General features: G+C 37.6%; 1 protein-coding gene across 1 annotated transcript in view; it reads left to right on the top strand.

Annotated features, from left to right (window-relative positions):
• UNC80 (unc-80 homolog, NALCN channel complex subunit) overlaps positions 1 to 22,206 on the top strand; it is a 159,381-nt gene that overhangs the window by 54,396 nt on the left and 82,779 nt on the right. The window contains exons 22-26 of the mRNA XM_063303281.1: positions 6,201 to 6,373; positions 11,108 to 11,320; positions 12,141 to 12,276; positions 15,518 to 15,651; positions 16,565 to 16,730. Of these exons, the coding sequence (XP_063159351.1) occupies positions 6,201 to 6,373; positions 11,108 to 11,320; positions 12,141 to 12,276; positions 15,518 to 15,651; positions 16,565 to 16,730 (822 nt within the window). The remainder of the gene's footprint in view (positions 1 to 6,200; positions 6,374 to 11,107; positions 11,321 to 12,140; positions 12,277 to 15,517; positions 15,652 to 16,564; positions 16,731 to 22,206) is intronic.

The raw sequence follows: 22,206 nt of genomic DNA, 5'->3' as shown, positions 1-22,206 counted from the left end.
TGTTATTTTTAAGGGAAAAAGTTCTTTCCTGTAAACAAGGTTAGGACTTAACTGCTTTCAAGTGTTTCGGATATGCATATGTGAGCATCTTGTTACCAAAGAAACAGCCTTGCATCTTGATATTTTCCTGTTTTTGCACTGAAAAAGGGACACAGCATCCCCTCTTGATGGATTTAGTTCTTCGTCTTTTCCACAGAACTTTACATGACCTGACATTACATATTGCATCATTAAACATTTAGCCATTGCTCCATCATAAAATGCCTTTCTATATAAAGAGGGGTGGCGTTTCAGATAAAGACATATGACACGATTATTGGTATATCTTGCTGTGTTAACAGAAGTATTTGGGCTCTTTCTGACTGCAGTTATTTCTGGGTGTCCTTCCATACAGGTACCCAGTAGAATAATTTACTTTTTTTTCCACATTTGAACAGCAGAGCCTAATGCCATTGTCAGCCACAGGTTTGAATGTCTTTGCAGTTTCAAAGAAAAAAATTAGGTGGGTATTAGGCAGGGAATGAATGCATGTTATAATTCATAATGTGATTACTTTGTTAAAGTCAAGCATGACTGTAGGATGTGGTGTGACATATCTCGGCAACTAAACTCAAATTTCAATTTGAGATATATCAATTTCAAGTGGAAATATTTTTATTTCAACATCCAGTTTTTAAAACTACAAAATTTTTCAATTTTTAAAATGGAGCAGCTTATCCAATAGTAATGGAAATACCATCTTGTTTGGCTTTTGAGATCAATATGTGACAGTAGGAGCCAATGGATAGTTTTAGTCCACAACTTAGTAGCATGTAGTGTAAAGATCTTACTGATGTGCCAAGGAGTAACTTAAATGTTAAAATAAAATGTAGAGACAATATACATAATATGCAACAGTTCTTAGGTCAGGTTCAGTTCAGAATGGCAGAACATGGGTAACCCTCGACTTCAGCCTTAATTATGGCAATGTAATTAATCTTACTCATACGTCACCTCATAGGTATTTATGGTACAGAAAACTGAAGTCAACCAAGCAACCACAGGAACAGATTGTCACATCACTCTCTGAGTGAGCAACAGGTAGAACTGATAGAAATTGAACTGAAATTGAATTTCACCTGTATGTTCCAAGCAGTTTTGTTGCTGAGCTGTGACAGGTGAAAAAGTCATCTCCTGATTCACTACCATTGTGGGTGATTGGTTGACGTCTTCCTTTGAGTAAGAGGCTGTAAGGGAAGTATAAGGCAGGCTGATTCCAAGGAGTCAGCTCTTTGAGGAAGTTAAGCTAGGGAGCAGGGGTGTCTGCAGGCTATGGTCAAATTCAAGATGGCGGCCACAGCAGTGCAACTGAAGCTCTGCCTTTTTTTTTGAAGTGTGTTGCATGTACAAAACAGGTGCAGCTTCTGTTGTAACATTGTGGCTGCCATCTTGACGTTTTCGAGCCTACCCTGCAGACATCCTTGTTAGGGAGTTTACCTGGAGAAGTTTGAGGGGGGTCCCTAAATAAATTTTCTCTCAAATTAAGATTCAACTTGAACTTGGCTAACATGAAAGCCTGAGAATGAGAAAGAAGCAAGCAAGGAAGCAAGCAAGCAATTTCTAGTAGTACTCTAAGTGAAGATGAATGGGCAGGTTGGAGCAGTGGGTAGCCACACTAACTGATCAGAAAGAACGAGGATTTATCAGTTCAAAGAAAAAGGATCTACCAGAAAAAGAGATAGTGGAAGAATTCTCCATAAGACAGACAGACAAGAGGAACAAGCCTAGTGGATGAGAGTAACAATCAGAAGCCAGGGAAGATATTCTATGCTGCTGGAACTCAGAAATGGATTTCAAGCCTTTGCTGATGAAGCAGACTATGACCTTTCAGGGGAAGGAAAAGAGACACTATAGAATATATAGAACAAAGATAGAGAGGTTGTCATTGGGCCATATAAGAAGACAGAATTGAAACAAATATATATCAGCTGGCCCCATTAACTTGTGAGGTGTGCTGTCTGCCAGGAGCAAAGATCAAGCACATGACAGCACTTCCAAGATTTATCATGTCCAATGACAACTGAACCACCTGCAAATTGATATGGGGACAAATGATATTGCAAAGAACAATTCTAATTGTATCACCAAGTCTTTGAACATCTCAGAAAGAAGCTCAAGACCCTGTGGATTCAGGTGCTTCATCCTTTCTTCCAGTTCACTGGAAAGGACTAGAAAGGGAAAGAACAATAAAGTAAGTTCAGAGTTGGCTTCCAGACTGATAGAGATTCAAGAGACCATTATATTAAAAAAAACAGCTGCAAATTTAGCCTTTATCAGTTAAGAGACCTGCCTCATTGCCTGTAAGAAAGTGCATCAGGAAGTCCCCACCCCCATGTAAATGGAGATATATTGACTGTGAGCTGCAGATGGTTCAGTTGGTGGAATTCTTGTAACCCCTACTAGGCATCTTGTAAAATCTAGCTAAAGACAACTCTGTGAGAACGGTGCTCCTCATTTTCAATTAAGGCCGTTGCCAAAGAGCCTGACAATGATGAGCTATGCAAATGGTGTTGATGGAAAGGAGTTTCTGGGACCATGGTCTAAGTTATCTAGATGATGGATTGCCAGCACAGCCTCAGAAGGAGTGGCAAAGTGTTTGCCCAAGTTGCAAGAGATAGTTCTGGCAAGTCACAAGCAAACAGATTAGTCAGTTACTATAACAAGATACAGATAGCAACCATTCCTCCTCTTCAAAAATGTGAAGTCTCCTACCTTTTGCACTATGATGGTGAAAGAAAAAGGTGCAAAAATTGAACCTTGACAGAGCTTGCATTTTATAGAATCTGCATGTATCCTTGAATCATTGCCTGTACAATATTAAATTCTAGTATTAACCAAAAGACGCCTGACACAAAGTATGGCTAACTTCATTTAATTTTAATTTTAAATTCATTTAAACTGATTTGTGGGGGGGCGAATGGGTAACTTCTACTTAATGGATATTGGAAATGTTGCTGAAATAGGACCTCTTAAATCAATCAAAGAAAAACCAGAATGAACATTGGGTCATCATGATGCTGGAGTCTTGATTTAAGGGAATCGAAAACTGAGTTTAGTCAATTATCTTGATGTTCAAAAAAGTGGATTTTAATAAACTCAGAGCAATCACATGTAAGATACTATGGCAGGAGAAGCTAATGGGAAAAGTTGCTCAGCGTGAGTGGGAATTCCTAAAAAAAAGAAGATACCAAAAGTCCAATTGCAAACTGTTCCAATGAGCAGAAAAAAATGAAAGACAGCAGAAGACACAAATGGGGCTACTGAAGAAAGCTAAGTGAAGATCTGAAAACAGCAGCAAAGACACACCCAGGAAATGGAAGGAAGATCACAAAATAAGAGTATCAGCAGGTTATCCAGGATGGCGGAGCTGGGGTCAGGAAAGCAAAAATGGAGAATGAGTGGAGGCTAGTGAAAGATGCTAAGAATAATAAAAAGGATGAGTACTTAAGAAACGTTCAACGTAACAAGAAAAGGAGAATTGGTGTAGCACGTGCTCGGCTAAGAAGACAAAGTGTTAACAAGAAGTATAGAAAAGCCGGAGTTGTTCAATTCCTACTTTTTTAGCTTTTTGCCTGCATTTGTCTTCCTTTTTGGTTATCTTTGGCAAAATATTATGTGTCCTACCAGTAACCAAGAAGGGCAGGATGAAAGGGCAGAACTGAATCTTGAGATTGATAGAAACACGATCTCTTCATTTTGAATGAGTTTAAATTTACAGAACCAGATTAATTGCTGATGATTTGGCCAAACTTTGAGAAATTCTGGAGAACTGATGAACTGCTAGATGACTGTAGAAAAGCAGATGTTGTCCACACTTTCACACACAAACACAAAGGGGGGGGGGCGTACCACAAACTACAAAGCAGTCTATCATGAAAAAAATGAAAGACATCAGAAGACACAAATGGGGCTACTGAAGAAAGCTAAGTGAAGATCTGAAAACAGCAGCAAAGACACACCCTGGGAAGATTCTAGAGCAGATCAATCTGCAAGCATCTTGAAACCAATGCAGTAATTACCAGAAAACAGCACATGTTTGTCAAGAGCAGATCTTGCCATACTAATCTTATCTCATTTTTTTAAAAAAATTGGGCAGCTTCCTTAAAAGATGGTGGGAATGTGTAGGTATAATTTACCTTGACTTCAGCAGAGCATTTGACAAAGTACCTGAGGATATACCACTTTGCAAGCTAGTTAAGCATGGCCTGAATAACATGATGATTAAGTGGCAACATAGCTATCTTGAAAACTACTCAGAGAGTACTTATCTATGGTCCTTCGTCAAATTAGAGAGTGGTATCAAATGGGCTGACAGAAGAATCAGTCCTCTGCTCTTTAAACTTTTGTTAATGATTTGGATAAAGGAGAGGAAGGAGCGTTTATCGGATCTGGATTGGATGGGATTAAGAACGATTCAGAGAAATTGTAACAAGTTAGAGAGGGCAACGAAGTTGATCAGGGACTAGAAATTAAGCCACATGAAGAAAGATTGAAGGAGTTGGGTGTGTTTAGCCTTGAGAAAAGATGGTTGAGGAGATATGATAGCATTTCATTCACTGTGTTTAGGTAGAGAACAGCTATCTGCCTGGAATGCTTTCATTTCAATTCCTGCACTGAGCAGGGGGGTTGCCTCTTCCAATTTTATGATTCTATGAATCAATTATGCAGGGAATGTCACAGAAAACAGGACTTATCCAAATGAAGTTTTTTTATAGATTAAAAATTTTGACTCATAGCTAAACATGGAGATTATCTTTTGTTAATATTTTTTCTTTCCTTTCCTTTTTATATCTGTGATAGTTTGCTGTGACCTTGTGCTATTTTCTCACTTTTCCTGAGATGGAGCTTTCTGTTTTAAAATGTTCAGACTAGTCAACAAAACTTAATTTAATAAATGCTATGTTTTATATAAAGTTAAGCTATTTTCTCAAACATGGAATGATGCAGTGGGCCATTTCCACATTATGAATCAGTTATGGTTGTGCCTTTCTGATATATTTATTAATTACACATGTCTTCTGTCTCTCCATTAAGGATCTTAGGTTTGGTATGTGTGACATTTTAATACCAGCCATGCAATCTAGGTTATCTTCAAAGCTGACATAATGGATTGACATAATATATTGTAATGACATAATATAATGAACATTCATAAATCCATAGAATGTGGTCTCAGGTTTCAAGTTGGCTCCTGACCTAAACATGCAACTTCTTCTTTGGAACATCCCCATAATACCTGCTATGGACAACCTGTGAACTACCTGCACATTTAGTAGAACATCTCTCCCATTCCCTCTCCCAAGGGAATGCTGAGTACAATTCTGTTATGAAAATGTTTTAGAATCAGTATCTTCACCTACCTTTGGGCCAATCCAGTGACAATCTTGCACAAACCTGAAGAACCAATTCCACTACAGACTCTAGATCCTCTAATTTGAAGAAAACCAGTGTAGGTTCTGTGGTAGCCCCCGTTATGCAGTGGTATTGAATTTAGCTGTAATAACTAATGTAGTCCTTTTGTTTAGTGAGATTTAGTCATGGCTATTGACTTTTGCTGGTTTGTGCTTGGGAACGCTATGCAGTGAAATTCTTCTTTAGATTACCTTTTTGCTTGCTTATTTAAGAACTTGCAACCATTGGAAATAGTATGCCTTAGGAGTTTCAGATATATATATATCTCAAAATCTAAAGGTATAGATAGATAGATAGATAGATAGATAGATAGATAGATAGAAAGATAGAAAGATAGAAAGATAGAAAGATAGATGATAGATAGATAGATAGATAGATAGATAGATAGATAGATAGATAGATAGATATGTATCTCAAAATCTAAAGGTGCAGGGAACTGGAAATACCTGTCTGCTAGGTGAAATGAAACCTGTCCTAAAATACCTCACTGGTGCTAGGTGAAATGAAACCTGTCCTAAAATACCTCACTGGTGCTAGGTGAAATGAAACCTGTCCTAAAGACTTCACAGAGCTTGGATGCTCTGAATGGATGCCTCTCTCCTTCTGTCACGCTTGATAATCATGGACAGGGCAGATCAATAGGAGACACGTGTTCCAGGATTGTCAGTAGGCCCAACAAATGTTTAAACTTCTGTGGGGGCTTTCTCTTTCCCCTCTCTCCCACCTTCCCTTCTGGATTTTCTTTTAAGGTTGCCAGACTTATGAGGATCATCTGGCTTCTAACCAAGAGGGAAACAAATCCAAGAATGTGGTGAACCTGGGAGCCATACGGCAAGGCATGAAGCGGTTTCAGTTTCTCTTAAACTGCTGTGAACCAGGAACAATCCCTGATGCTTCTATCCTTGCAGCTGCTCTTGATCTTGTAAGTCCCTATATACTCCTTTACAGGTTCTGTTTGCAATAGTAAGTCAATGCTGAAGACTCTGGTTTCTGCTGAAGTATGGTAACTGCTGGAAGGGGAGAGAGAAAATAGTAACTAAGAAAGGATAGGAATACTAATACTAAGCACAATGTCTAATAAATAATTTTTTATCCATCTGTAACTATGTCTTTCATTTTATTAGATTTATGCTGCGCCTAATGAAAACAGTCTTTTCTTATTCAAGCTCCACATGACATGACTCCACTTGCTAAGCCTTTGTAAATGTCTGATACATTTATGTCATTTATAACTCTGACTACAGTAATTCCACAGAAGAGTTAAGTTGATGCTATCAATAATTAATGCAAACCATAGCTATGAGTCTCAAGTTATTCCCTGGGAGGTAAAGGGATAGCGATGTGAGGAAGTCTTCCCTGTATTCTGCTGTATGAGTTATTTATAGCCTGGGATTTGCGGATCCAAGGGCTAAAGAACCCTGCCCAGCGTAGACTGGGATCCAGAGTGTCATTGCGCAAGCTACTTGGTCGTTTTTGCTTTCCTCTCATCTCATCCACCATTGAATGTTCCTCACCTATTGCTGAATTTACAGTGATTGCCATTTAACACAGTATTTTTATATTTAAAACCTTTTGTGATGCATGATATATTTTTGCAAGTACTTCTACCTATGCATACATGTTCCCAATCACTAGGATCCTCATGTCAGTAACTCCTTGGGAAATTTTTTGACCTATTGCTCAAGTTCTGTTAGGAAGCAGCTAGATTTAGTTCCTTTGGGAAGACATTGGGAAAATGATGTATGGATTTTCCCTTTTGTACCTCCATGCCTCCCAACTCTGCTTTTATTGCCTTCTGTGTAACTGTTACCATTATTTTCACATCTCAACACATTACAGTAAGAAATATAGGGGGAGAAGAATAAATGCTCCCTGGAAGGATACCTTTTGCTTCTTCTCTCTAATATTTCCCACCAAAGGGAATACTTTTTGTGTGCTAAGCTTTATTTTGAAGGACACATGTACCAGCACCACAGTTCCAAAGCTTCCCCCACATAAGAACAAAGCAATGAGATTAAGTTAATATGAGTGCTCAGACAAACACTTTTCTGGGACTGGTACAAGCTTGCCTTCCTTGCCCCATGAAAGGCCTTAACTGTTTTGAAAAGTTAGAAGATTAATGGGTATCCTTAGCTTCTTAAATTTCCTGACTCATATTTATAGTTAGGCAAATACCTCAATAATAGATGCTTTTTAAGAACAATTCCCTGCCTGCGTGATCTGGAGCTACTGCTTTCCCCAGACATATTGTCTGGGCATTTGTGTGTCAGTCCCTGTATCTAAGGAGGGGGACTGGAGTTCCCTCCCTCCCTCTCTCTCTGTCTTAATCTTGTTGCCTTCTACATGTGGATGGCAGTGGGAAAAAAAAAAATCCAGTATCTGTAGAAGAGTTTCCAGCAGATTCACCATGGAAACCTTCTGGAAATCACCTGGTATAAAAAAAAACAACCCACCACATTTCTGATTATTTAATATTTCTCCTAGAGAGGCCTTTTTAGTTATTTAGGACCTTGTTTTTTCAGTGTGTTACTGCCTAGGAGGGTGTCCATCAAGGTAGGAGCCTCATTGATGCAACCACCCACCCTATGGAGAGATGACTACACTTATTTTGTGAGGGGCTGGGGGAGATCAAGCACCCACATGCCTAATCCCTCTCCTTGCATGTACAGATGACATTTTTCAAATGTCTGAAGTGGGCTAGTGCTTAAGTGAAATCCTTATGAACAACACTAGTTCTCACCACTTCTGGGATATTGATATCCTTGATCACATGGTGCTTGTCCTTTCTTCCTGCAATGAAGAGTAAGAGATTCCATATCCTGTAAGCTTCTTATGCATATACATAGGAAATACTAGCAGGATCTATGACCTCTGGCTTTAGGTTTTCAAGGGAACATGTTACATAGGGAGGTAAACATCTGTTTCCCAAAGTACAAGTCCTTGAGTTTTCAAGACCTTGAGTTTTCTTGACAAGCACTTTCTGTGGAATGCCTACATCCACCTAGAAGGCTGCTTGTTTCATTCCAGCACTGATTCTCATTGACTCCAATGAATGCGGCAACTTTCTCAAAGTTTTATAATAAGTCCACATATTCTGAAGCATGAATTACAAACTAACCTTAACTTTCCTCATGATAATCAACCCCTCCCCCTCCCTCCCCTAATTCTAGGGTTTACTCTGCCCTTTGACCTAAGTGTTGGATTCATCATTCGGAAGCCTTTTAGGATTATATGAAACTGTGAAAGAAAATGGCGATTCTTATGTTGCTATTGTTGTTTTCACCATTAAGTTACATTGTACAAATACTGTAATAGGAGCAGAAGGCGGCTGTATAAGCAAAATTATGAGGAAAATGTCCATCTTATTTGAATTTTGCAGCCGTGTTTTGCTTTGTTTTCTGTGGACAATGAAAGTGGTAACTTGTGGTTCTTTTCAGCTATGCATCTTGTGGCTAATTCATTTCTCTTCATTTGTGATGTGTTTCTCTGTGGTGTGAATTCATCCTTATCCATTCTGTCAAACATCTTCATCTTTCTCTTGCTGCTTCTTCAGATTGCTCTGGGCACAAGGTAAGCTACTGCATCGCATTTGCATAATGCTCTGAGATTCAGCATGTTGATTCTAAGGGTAATGTGTATAACATAGTTTCATTTTTAGTTAGGCCAACAGAAACCTACATCACCAATCCTTGTCTGAGATAAGGCTTGAGGCATAAGATGGAGCTGAAATAAATTAGGCAATGAAGAACCGAGGGTTGATGTTGCTGAGCAACCAGCACCTTTAGAGCAAAAGAGACCAGCTAGACATTCCAGTCGAAACAATGTTCAATTGAACAGAGCTGCCTCCCTCTCTTTTGGGCCACTTCTGATCTGTGGGAGGTGGATTTGCATTCAGAGTTCAGATTCATTTTCCCCATTTAATTTTCTTAAAAATTAAGCACCTTTCTTAAACTTTTAAATAGATAAAGTTCGTAGTTGCAGATTCTCTTGGTAAACTAATATGGGCTGGCTCAACATAGAATTGTGGGCAAAGTGGCCTCTTCTGGTTTCATAACATGATGGAACATTAATTTAAACTAGCTCTTGGTCTTACTGCACACAAGGAGGTATAAGAAAAAAGGATCTTTTCTATTTGCCCTTGTTTGCAGCAATGAAATTAGTTAACCTAAAACAAGAACAACCACCATCTCTGGAAAGAAAAATCAGCTTCTTTTTGGAGGCAAGGAATAAATTCATATATTAATCAGGGAAGCTTAGAGAAAAAAAAAAGAACTATAGTGATTATATACAGTGTGAGTTCATGTACTAATTAAAGAACACTTATTCCCATTAAGGACTAATTTGAATATATGTATGAAAGCAGATATAAATCTGGTATCATGTTACCTGGATTAAGTAACAAAGAGTTGCAGCACAACGAGTACATGCATAAAATGGATTATGTAGTTGTTTGCTGTGATATGAATAAACCCTAGATCCCTCTTCTCCTCATGTGTGCTGTGTAGTTCCTGGTCTGTGCCATAGCTTGAAATGAGCTCTACTCATTTGCTAGTATAGATTGATTTGCAAATTTGATTTGTGCAAATTTTGAAATAACTACCTGTATGGATTATAGAGATGGGAGAGATATCCTTCAGTTTACATTTTAATTTGTACTTTCATTGAAGTTACTGAATTTGCATTTCCCAGAACTATACACAAAACAGAACGTATAATTCTTTGGTATCAACACTTTTCCAGATTGCTTTTTGCTTTTTGAACAGGAACAAAAAAATCATACTGAAATGTGTACAGTGATAGAAATAATGTTCCAAAGTGGATTATAACTGAAGTGTTATTTGAAAATGCATATGTTTTGGAAAGCATGTACAAAAATGTATGTATTTGTTGAAATGCATAGGAAAATGCAAATTAATTTTCACGTAACCTTTAATAAGTTAATAAACAAATGCAGACATGAGATGTTACAACTTAAATATCAATAGACAGATTGGTCTCTCCCTAATAAAAGAGGGAAGGGAGAATAACCAATGTACTTTTTGTTGTGCTGACAAATCATGAATTGGTATTACATAGGAATGAGCTGGAAATGGTAGCCCAATGGTGAGTCTGAAGTACTACATATATTAGAACTAAATCCCTACAGAAAGTTTTAAATGACTTAGACATAATTTGTGAAATTCTCATTATTTAGAGACTCGTGTGCCTTATAACCATATGTATTAAAATTTGAATTATTTATTTATAGTATTCTATTTGTTTTTAGTATAAATATAGTATAAAATTTTAGTATACTTTTAGTATCCTACATTTAGAGAAATGATTCCCCTGGGACTTAATTATTGTCCTAGAAAATGTTTTGTCCTTGGAAAAGCTTTGTCATATAATACATTCTCTTATACTGTTTAGATGAAGCCATTATTGTATATCTCATATCACCAGTAAATTTGGAAAGAATTCATCAGGTGTCAAAAGGGCCTCCCCTCATTAACAGGTGAAAGGCCTGATAGGTCCAAGTCATCTGTGATATTTGCTTCATTGAAGCATTGTATATTTGAAAAAAAAAAGTAAAACCGGACCCACTGAGTCTTTGGCACTGTTCTCTTCAGCTTGCCAGCTTTCAACTTCTTACGGACATTCTGGTAATGCATTTTAGGAGGCACCGGTGGTGGCAAGGGCAGCCCTTTTCTTGGAATGTGCTCGCTTTGTGCACCGCTGCAACCGAGGCAACTGGCCAGAATGGATGAAGGGGCATCATGTGAACATTACTAAGAAAGGCCTTTCTCGTGGGCGCTCTCCGATTGTGGGGAATAAACGAAACCAGAAGTTACAGTGGCATGCGGCCAAGCTCTTCTACCAGTGGGGGGAAGTAAGTTTCAGTCCTTCCTCTCACCTTGCCTCCCTCCTTTTCTTACCATTCAGCAGCATTTATGTTCTGTACTGAATAATCCATGGGCTCTCTGATTTATACTAATCTATCTTCTTGTAGTTTCGTTAGACACAAATTTTACATATTCTGAACAAGGTTATTTAAATGATTCCGTTTTTCTATGAGAATTTAGTCATCAGTTAAGATCAGCGGCTCAGGTCCTTTTCCAAGTTCCTCTACTATTAGAAAGAAATTAGATTTGATGGATCATCTACGCCAGTTGGAATGGAGGGAAACACAGCCCCACAGATCAGGTTGGACTAACCGGGTTTGGGCTTGGCTCTGTACTTGTTCAAGTTGGCTTTGTGGTTCTAAATGTTTTGCTTTTACTCCCTCTCCACATCAATGAAACAAACTCAATATTCTGTTTTATTTAATAAGATATTCAGAGATTTACAAGTTGCTGTCACAAAAACTCACTGATCGGAGTTAATTAAAAATGCAAAAAAAAGTTTGATTGTTGCTTTTGCCTTAGGCAAGCCACTTTCCTTTCGGTATGGGGATAATAACATTTATCTAACATACAGGGCTGTGGACAGGATTACAGCAAGATGCTAGATGTTGAAGCACTTTGAATATTCTAAAGTATTATATAACAGCTATGTTTTGTTGTGGTATTTTTTCTGGATCTTTTTGTTATGATATAGTATAATCAACATGAATGCAAAAGAAGTCTTTATCTACAAACTTCAGCAACGCAGTTGAGATTTTCTCCTTTAAGAAACCTTTATGACCCTCTGTTAATCCATTCTTTTTGCAGGCAATTGGAGTCCGTCTCAACGAGCTTTGCCATTGTGAGAGTGAGAGCCCAGCCAACCTGCTAGGCCTCATTTATGATGAGGAGACCAAGAGGAGGCTGAGAAAGGAGGATGAGGAAGAAGACTTTTTAGATGACAGTAAGGAGACTCCCTTTACTACAAGAACCCCCACTTGTAAGAACCTCTCCTTTAGGAACACTTGTTCTTTTTTGTTCTTTTTCTTTTGAAATTTTATTTCTTTGCTTCCCTTTCCACCCACCAGTGTTTCACCACATTTTCTCTTTTCTTCCTCTTCAACTATCCAAAACTAGCTATAATGCATTATGTAGTAGTAAATACATAAAAAAAATGAGGGGGACAAAATTAACCAGATATGCTGCATTGTATGCAAATAAAACTTTAGCCACATGCAGGATCTTGTGGACCTAGTTGGGTGCATCTTCTCATCTGCATCCAGTAATTACTTCCAGTAGCTCACGGGAGCCTAGCCAAGTTTATAACGCAGATAGGTGCAGACATCTATCTGAATCTTCATTGACTGTTTGCTGGGGACTACAAATGCAGACTTGAAACTTCAGTTTTGATACGATCTATATTTATTTTTTAAAATTTATTTCTAAAAATTCTGTGATCACAGAAGTATACACAGAAAAACCAGAAGATTGCTGGATTGAGGCAACTGGCCATGAATATTCTTAATTGATCTCTTTACTCTTTTACTATTAGAATATTTTTATGTTCCTCCTTTCAAAAACATGGATCATATTTTATATGTTGAAACCACTGACTAAGACATATAGTCACTTAGTCAGTGACTAAGACATAGAGCTAATTGGCCTAGATATAATTGTCCATTCATAACAGATTTAAAAAAAAGAATATTAGTGAACCATAGTGCAGTAGGCTGTGACGGAAAACCTTTACTCAGCCTAGGGACCACATGTCCTTCTGCACTACCTCAGGGCTGCAGCTGGCAGAACTGGCGACCAGAATGGGCACAGCAGGATTTCTGGAAGCCAATTTTTATTTTGTTTTTGTTTTGTAGGGAAATGAAAAGGTGGAATGGGTGCCACAAGCCTTAAACTGCCCATTTTCCCCCTTAAATGTCTACCTGCCCTGAGAAAAATTGCCCCAAGTTTGTGGGGGTTTCAGTCTCTTTAAAAAAGTGCTATGCATGACTTATGCTTCTGCTGGGCATCCTTTTGTCCTGTAACTCCACCAAACCTTGTAAAATAAAATAAAAAAAGCTTTCTTGTAAAACAGTATCTATCTGTTAAGAACTGAAAACAAGAAAGCAGGGTAAATGAAAAGTTTTAAGTTAGTGGTCAACTATTCATGTGTTGATTTTTTAAAGAAATGGTAAACAGTATCCTAGAAAAACCTTTCCCAGTCAACTACCCTTCAGATATGGGGGATTACAACTCACAATAAGAAGTTAATTGGCTCTCCTGATTGGTAACTGTGGGAGTTGCAGACTAACACATCTGCAGATCGTGGGCTTAAGGAAAACTATGCTTTAATATTATGCAACGTAGCAAATAGTATCAGACTTACAATTATTTATAATGTCAAGAAGACTGGGGGTTACCACTTTTAAAAATCAGCATGGACAAGTAGAACATGACACTATAATTGTGGCAACATAAAATGTAGGTTAGTCTAATGTACAGAACAATACTGTTTCCAAATACCATCTACATGTATGTAATACATTGATTTGTATGTGTGTGTATTTGTACTGTTTTTTTTCTCTAAGCATGTTATCCATTAGAGTTTCTTGTAATTTTGTTGGATTTACTCTGCAAATGCGAGTCCTAAGGACATCTAAGCTAGCTAATATTTGGATAGAAGAGATTGTGGGCATCAGATTTCATTTAGCAAGGCCTGGCAATATATTGACTCTTTCCTTGCTCAGATACAGTCTGAACCTTTTTATCTGTAGGAACCCCTGTTTTATCTTATATATGTATGAGTATAAAGGACTTTTTACACCTTGCTGCAGAGTAGGGTTAGCGGGATTAGGAAAGTCTGCTTCCCAGTGAAGGAATGTAGAGAATAAAGAAGCATCTGTAAATCAGAGAGGAATGGGACTCCAGTATATGACATCTCACCGCACGGTATTTTAATTCTGTCCTTCACAAGTTCTGTAACATTTCATAATTTTATTATGATAGTTAAACCAGGGTGTAGAGAATTGGCTCACTCAACGGTTAAGGCACACAATGTCATCATGTCCTGTTGCACTTCTTGTAAAGCAGTAAGGCACATAGAGAGACTTACTAGGTACTTAGTAACAGTTTAGTAAAACTTTTATCTAGGATGAATTACAGTTTCTTCTAGTCCTTTATACATCTCTAGGATGACTTCGAAGGAGTGGTGAAGAAATGTAACTCTGTACTATCTAGATCATCTGAATATGAAGAACTTGAAATCCCCCCCCCCATTTCTTTCTTGGTTTCAAACTTGCAGTTGGAGCAAATCTGGTGAAACCTACTATTGCTGTTTCCTTTCATATTTCTTTATGGAGAAAACATTTATAGTGAGTGGTACTATAGTGCATTTACTGAGGAAAGAATAGTAAGAAATAAGCATATGTGCAACTAATCAGCTAATCCTGATACTCTATACTCCATCTTTTCCTCTTCTCTATTTCTTAATATGTTTTCTAGAGAAGTGTTTTCTTCTAGCCACTTCCCACTTTAGACTTACAGTCAGTTATAAATATTAGTGAGAATCAAGTTAGTAAGAAATTCTAATGACATGCTTATATTGGTTCTATTTTCCTGTAGACTAGATGTCGCTGGGATTTGTGGGGCTTCTAGAATACTTGGGTTTACATACTGAGTTTAGATGCAGAGAGACACTACAGAGCCCCTAAAAACTGCAAGAACAGCCCAGCAGATTTCAAGAAAAACACCTAACACATACTGATGGCTTCAGTTTACTCTTACAGTCCAAGAGAAGTCCAACTCCCTGTGTAGGCCATTCATCAAGGTGACCAAAGCAGTTTCGCTCCTATACTCCAGTTGAAAGCCTTACAGGAAAGGGTTTAGATTATCAGATATGTCTTCAATTGTGCAACTTTCATCTTCTGAATTATGAGGTGAAGAGGTCCTAAGGGTATTAAGTTCATAAAAGTCATATCTTTGAGATCATTGCAAGAGTGCTGCTAGAGGTAACATAAACCACAGTGAATAGGAGACAATAGATAAATATGACAGCGATATTTCTGGAAAAAATAGAATAATCATACAACATATTGTTCCATATGCAGTTTGCATTGTGTACCATGTCTGGTGATGTCCATTTTTTTTATAATGATCTTTTTTCTTTGCTGCTCTTTTTTTGTAACAGAATGTATGTATATTTTCTTTTTTAGGTACTGTGAATCCTACCAAATGTTGTTGTCCTTTTGCCTTGAAGATGGCAGCATGTCAGCTTCTCCTGGAGATCACCACTTTTCTTCGAGAGACCTTTCCATACATGCCCAGGCCACGTACTGAACCTCTTGTGGTAAGAGATGAAGCCAGTTTAGTGGCCTGCTAGAACCACTGAAATGGAGCAGAGCTTATAACACAGCTGAGAATCTGGCACAGAAAAAGAAAATTATCTGGGACACAAAAGGATAAAGTTGCAGAAGGAGGGGAAGGTATGGGTAGGGTGGGAGACCAAAAACCAACCGTGTAGCTAAAGAAATTTATTGATGAAACAGAGGCAGAGTTAAAAATATGGTATCCAAGATGCCCGGTGATTTATTCATAGGCCTTGAAAAACATGATTTCTCAAAATTGATGAATGGCAATTTAGTCCAACCGTTCTTGACATTCTGAGTTTAGCTTAGATCCTCTTCAGGGCAACAAGTGGTGGCAAGCAAAATATAAAAGCAGCTTCTCATTGCTGCTCTGAAAGCTCTGCCTATTTGTATGTGCTTTGTGATGTGTCATGCATGTACAAAAGGAGCAAAACTTATGTCACAATGATGTAATACTGTTTTTGTAATATTGACAAAAGTTTTGGATCCTACTTGGTAATATTTATTCCAGCCTGAAAATCATTGAGGCCAAATTGGGGTTTTTTGGTTGTTGTTGATTATTTCTACTTTAACCTTCAGAGCAACTTCCCCAGAAAACATTCTGTTATAGAATTATAAGAGCAGCCAACAATAATATGGTGCAACATAATTAACATTAAATAATAAAATAAACATCTACTCAAACTAATATAGGGAACCAGTTACAAAATCAATTGTTTTCAGTCTAACCTACCTACTTCTTGGGGTCATTACCAAATGGCAGGATAAAATCTAACGCAACATTTACATTTCCTTCTCAGTTTTAAGTCTTTCTTGCTTCAGAAGAAAACCTGAAGGTCTGTTTTATTTATACGTTTGCTCTTCATACATTTCTATGGTTATGTGATATTACAGGATCTGGAGAGTTGCAGGTTGCGTTTGGACCCTGAGATGGACCGACACAGGTATGAGAGGAAGATCAGCTTTGCTGGGGTTTTGGATGAAAATGAAGATTCAAAAGATTCCTTACACAGCAGCAGTCATACCTTGAAGTCTGACACAGGTTGTGAAGAGAAGAAAGGTTTGTTGCCTACTGAAGCTTCTGTTTTACTGCAAACTCTGATGTGGCTGTGGGCAGCATGTCCTTATTTCCCAAAAAATAGTATTAGAGAACAGCAAGCTGAATCAAATCTATCCATATTTAGATGCGTTTTTTGGCACTTCAGTCCCAAGCGTATCTAAATAGTGGTTACGACTCTTATTTTGGTGGAATTGTTGGGACTAGGTGTAGTCTGTTAGCCAAATTAAGTCTTCTTCTTCTTCTTCCTCTTCCTCCTCTTCCTCCTCTTCCTCTTCCCCTTCCTCTTTAGTTGTTATTTTTAATTCTCCAGTGCAAATTGCTGTAAAAGAATCACTGCCATGAGATTAAATCATTTAAATAAATCAAACACCCCTGTCAGTTTTTTAAGCACTTAAAATCATATTTGTCTGCACTGGATTATAGGCAAATTTAATAACTAGACATTGCATCAATATCTTAGTGTGCTTAAATATTTTGTTTTATATATGAAACAGCTAGAAGTTCATGTATATGCACCTTAAAATAATGTATTATCTTGCTCCCTCTAACTTAAACAAAAATTAGAACATGCTTAAAACTAATCTGCTATGTGGCTCTTGTTTGCTAACTCCAAAATGTGGTAGGTAACTTCAAAGCCTAAATTACTGTGGTTACTACAGGTAGTAGAATGTCTATCATTATAATGCCATCTCATGCATAAAAACAAATCTGTACAAATCTCATTCTATCTTAATGTTCAAGTGTTGCGATGCAAAATAGAGCCAGTAGCTACTTAACTTGCTGTTGCATATTGTAAATAATAGCCCGACCTATCGATATGACAGAGTATAACTGGTAAAATACACAGTTTTCTTTTTGTAGTTACAAAATGTAAAAAATATGTAATAGTAGTTTTAAAGAGATAAGATACTATGATTTATGATACCATGTTAGTTAAACTATGAAGAAACAAATTGTATTACCTTGTTGAGTCCTGAGTCCTGGCTGATTCCCTTAGATGGGAAATCACTCTTTTTGATGCAGATTTGATTTTCCATTTTTTGGTATTGCATCGGTTCCTTTTCTGAATATTTAAGTATAGTTGCCTGGTGTATAGGATTGTTCTGACAGTTGTACTTCCTGTGAGGAGATTGGACTCCACCTTGGAATACACAGCTAGTTCTAAAACCACATCCTTAGCACACAAAAATGGTAATGGGATATGTTCAGTGTCTGGACATTTAAGTTGCATAAGCCTGCTGAAGCACCACAATTCTCAATAGAGTTATGTGAAAATAGGAATCAAGTGTATATGAAAGTGGTTGGGGAAGACGGGGGATGATTTTAGGAAGGTACAAAGTTCATCAACAGAACTGGTTGGTGGAAACTCTCCATGCTGAATATTCCCCTTGGGAGTAGCTGTATTGGAAAGTAACATCTGACCTGGTACTTCCATACCAGGGAGGTGCCTCTGGTGATGTGTGTGAACAGGGCAGCCCTTTTTTACTGGCTGTACTTTGCACTAGCAATGCCTGACAAATACATTCAAGCTGGACCAAATATTACCTCCTCCACTTAACTGTGTCCATACGAATGTATCTCTGGTTGCCCATTCTCAAGCATAGATTTAAATAAGATAGGGTTTGCCCAAACAGCTTATTGACACTGAGAAGGGAATAATTTTTTTAGGTGGATTATAAATTCATCTCACTTTTAATTTCTGTTTTATGTCACTCTGTTCATTTGTTAGTGGGTTAAAAGTATCATGTTGTGTAAAATTGGCTCCTGATTTACAGAAGAAATTGTTTCCTGATCTCTGTGAAGTGTTAACAAAATTGTATATATATATGTTTTATCTCTGTGTTCCATTTTCATAGATATTGGTGATACCCTCAGTTAAAGCAGTGACAGAAATCAAAGCAAACCCTGGGTGCTTCCCCCTATATATATATATATATATATATATATATATATATATATATGTATATGTATATGTATATGTATATGTATATGTATATGTATATGTATATGTATATATGTATATATTCTTTGCTTAATATAACTCACAACATTTAATTATTGATATTGATTAAGGTTTAGGTTTATTACACTAATTAACTAAAAGTATCCAAGAAGATGTGAACATTAAAAATGAATAGCAGTTAAACTGTAAAGAATGCAATACAATACAATCAGCCAGTGAAAACATAATAAAAATACATTAAAATGCAGTAACAATCACAGTCCAGTAAAAGCAGTGTTAATGGTTTTGAAGAAAGTGTTAGCCCGGTTCCCCTTATAAAAACTTCATTCAAAAGTTATTTTTATATTGCATATAGCACAAGGGATTTTTCTGTTCAACACTAGACTGTAAAGGTTGGAATACTATTATGTCTAGGATGCTATGGAATGTGACAAAATAAACTTTCTTAATGAAATATTTTCTAATTTGGCCAAAGTCATTTTGGGTGGGATTTGTTAGTATCAAAACTACAGATATGGATACAAATACTGATTCAGGAGCAAAGGTTCCTTTTGTTACTTCTACAAAACCAGTATCTGATTTTTCTGACAAGTTAGACTTCAAATTGCTTTGGAAACAATGAACATTTTCCCCTTTTATTTATTTATCATTATATTTAATAATAAGCTGCTTTAAAAAGTATGCAAAACCTTTGATTTTGCAGTCACTGAACATTAGGTTGAAACTATTGATTGGACTCAAAATCTATTACTGATTGCATACATTCACTGTTGTAGCTGACTATAGCTTGAACCGCAGTACTGAGGTTTTAACAGAACATGGAATTAAAATTCTGTATTCAGAAGATAACTGTACCCTACAGATTTAAATAGGTTAAATAATGATTCCCTCTTATTGGGAAATTATAATTGATATAGCAGCTACACCTAAAGTGGAGAAAATCCTTACCAATGGCCAGTATTATTACCTATTATTGAGAAGAAGAAATCTTCTTTATGGTCATAGAGCAGTACATAATTAAACTCAACAGTATAAAGCAGGATATATATATCCTATATATATGAACAAATCATAAAATTAACTGTTTTCAATAATTATACGTTATTGAAAGTGTGACCATGGAATTAGTATTTGGCATTACTAAAATGAGGTTTTCAGTCTCTCTTTTTTAGGGGGGTCAGGAACAACAACAAAAATGTATTTTAAGGAATTGTTAGAATTGGTGAAATACAGACCATAAAACAATATAAACTCTTTATTTCCCAGTCAAAATATTGTACACTTTAGTGAAATTTGTAGTGGAATACAGCCTTAATGTTATTGTTGCTGTGTTACTTAATAATAAATTCTTCTCCTTTCTTCTTTTCCTTCTTCCTCTGTTCCTTTTTCTCTTTCTCCTTCCTCTCCTTCCTGATTCTGTTCCTGATTCTAACAAAATGTATTTTAGAAATAGTTTTCTATTACAGGAATCCTTTGCCTACATTTAGCTTATAATTTATCATAGAAACAGCAACAACATGCTTGTAGCATGTTAAAAAGTTACAAGATGCATTGAAATGTAAGTTTTTTATATCAGGTAGATAAAAAAAGTTATTTTAATTCATACATCCGATAAATTTGCTCTAGTTTCCAGAAACTTGTTCCACAATTTATCTCTTATCATTTAAGACACTGTGCAAGATCCTTCACTGATCTTGCCAGAGGAGTAATACGATATTTCTCTGAAAGCTTGTTACACAATGTGCCATTTTCAACTAGTCAACAAAACTACAAAGCCAAGTAAATGCAAATAAAATTTCAGGTTAATCATATGCTAAAGGTAATAACTTGTAAAGAAAATTGTGCATTCACCACGGTGGCATGCAAATCTGTAAAAATCAGGATTTCTTCCCTCCCCAGCTGTTTAAAAGCCCAGATCTTAACAAGTATAGATAATTCTTCTTTCATCATTGCCCTTTCTTCTGGCCCCAAGTGACAACTATCATTTATTTGTATTGTGACCTGTGCCGTGTGTTCACTTTTAAGTAGATGTACAGCTGAGTGTTGCAACATTTGGACATGCATATTGCCCATGTACTGCCTTAGAGCTGAGTGGAGAACAACATGCCAGTGACTGGTGCTTCAAACCATTCCATATATTCGTGCTCATTACACACACACACACACTCACACGTGCACACACACACACACATTGCATCCACAGATGTCTTTAATGCCTGAAAACTTCTGAACTATCTGAAGAGTGGGACCACATGTTGTTGCTTTCTCTGTAGAATTCTGGTGAAGTTTAATGTGCAAAGAAGACAATTTATACAAAGGTAACATTCAGAGTGGATAAGCAAAGGATGCGCCTAGCTTCAACAAGCAGGCCGCCTATGTACGACTACGCTTGCTGCATGATTGAGAGTTACGATTCTGTCACAAAATTTAATCCGCCTGGGGCTGGCCGGAGAACAGCTCTGCTCTGAGGCCTTGACAGCACTTGCAATACAGTCACTGATCGCCAGTGACGGGTGTAGTGTCGATGGGACGGCAAAGGCCTTACTAGCAAACATGAAACGATAACTGTTCTCCTGTGTCAATGAGAGCAAATTATTTGGCACTAACCATAGCTTTTGTGGCTTAGCCCTGGGATTTCCAACAATGCTGACTGTAAAGTATTTGAATAACACAAATGGCTGGATTGAGATGCAATATAACCTGAGTAATAGACCTGTCTTACCTTTCACTGAGGCATCCCGGCCAGGATGATTTCTAGAACTGCCTTGGTGTTGCTTTGGAGGGAGCCTCTTGCTGGTCTTCCTTGAGAAAAGGGAAAAGGCACCGCAATGCCAAAGGAGGAGGGGGGAGGGTGAACAGTATAACTTTATACAAAATATACATCATTATATTATATTTAAAATGGAGGGAAATAAGGGGGAAAAAGTCCTCTTTTATTCTTTTAATGCAGTTCCCAGCAGGAAGATCAGGATAGGAGGCTCCCGCTTGCTCCAGATTAAAGGAACCCGCAGTTTCCGGGTGAAGAGAGGGGGTTCCCTGTCCAGCATTCGCCGGGCCGGCAGCCTAAAGAGCACCAAGTTGTCCCGTCAGGACTCAGAGTCTGAGAATGAGGAGCTGCAGCTGTCCCACAGCAGGGACACTGTCACTGACATAGGTAACACAGATGAGCGTGGCTCAAAAAAGGGAGAGGGATCACGAGGCGGCGGCGGCAGCAGCAGCAGCACCCGTAGCGTAGGAGAGCCAGGAAAGGGCTGGGAGGCGAGGCAGACCTCCCAGGGCCGAGCTTGAACCAGGAGTTCCCCTGTCTTGCATGGACGTAACGTTTGGCAAGGACAGAGCTTGAACCCTGCCAGTACCTCGTGAGGTAGTCAGTGCTGCTCCACTCAAAGGGCTCCCGATTTTAAAAATGGAAATGTTTGATGCGTGGACTCAGTGTACAGGCATTTTCCTGACCGCCAAACAAATGCATGCCATGATTAGGAAGGTATATATAAAAACATCATATATTATATA

Source organism: Candoia aspera, chromosome 1 (assembly GCF_035149785.1).
Source record: "Candoia aspera isolate rCanAsp1 chromosome 1, rCanAsp1.hap2, whole genome shotgun sequence".
In the NCBI taxonomy this organism is placed as follows: Eukaryota; Metazoa; Chordata; class Lepidosauria; order Squamata; family Boidae; genus Candoia; species Candoia aspera.
Note: the sequence above shows the minus strand (reverse complement) of the source record. Positions and strands in the feature narration are given on the sequence as shown.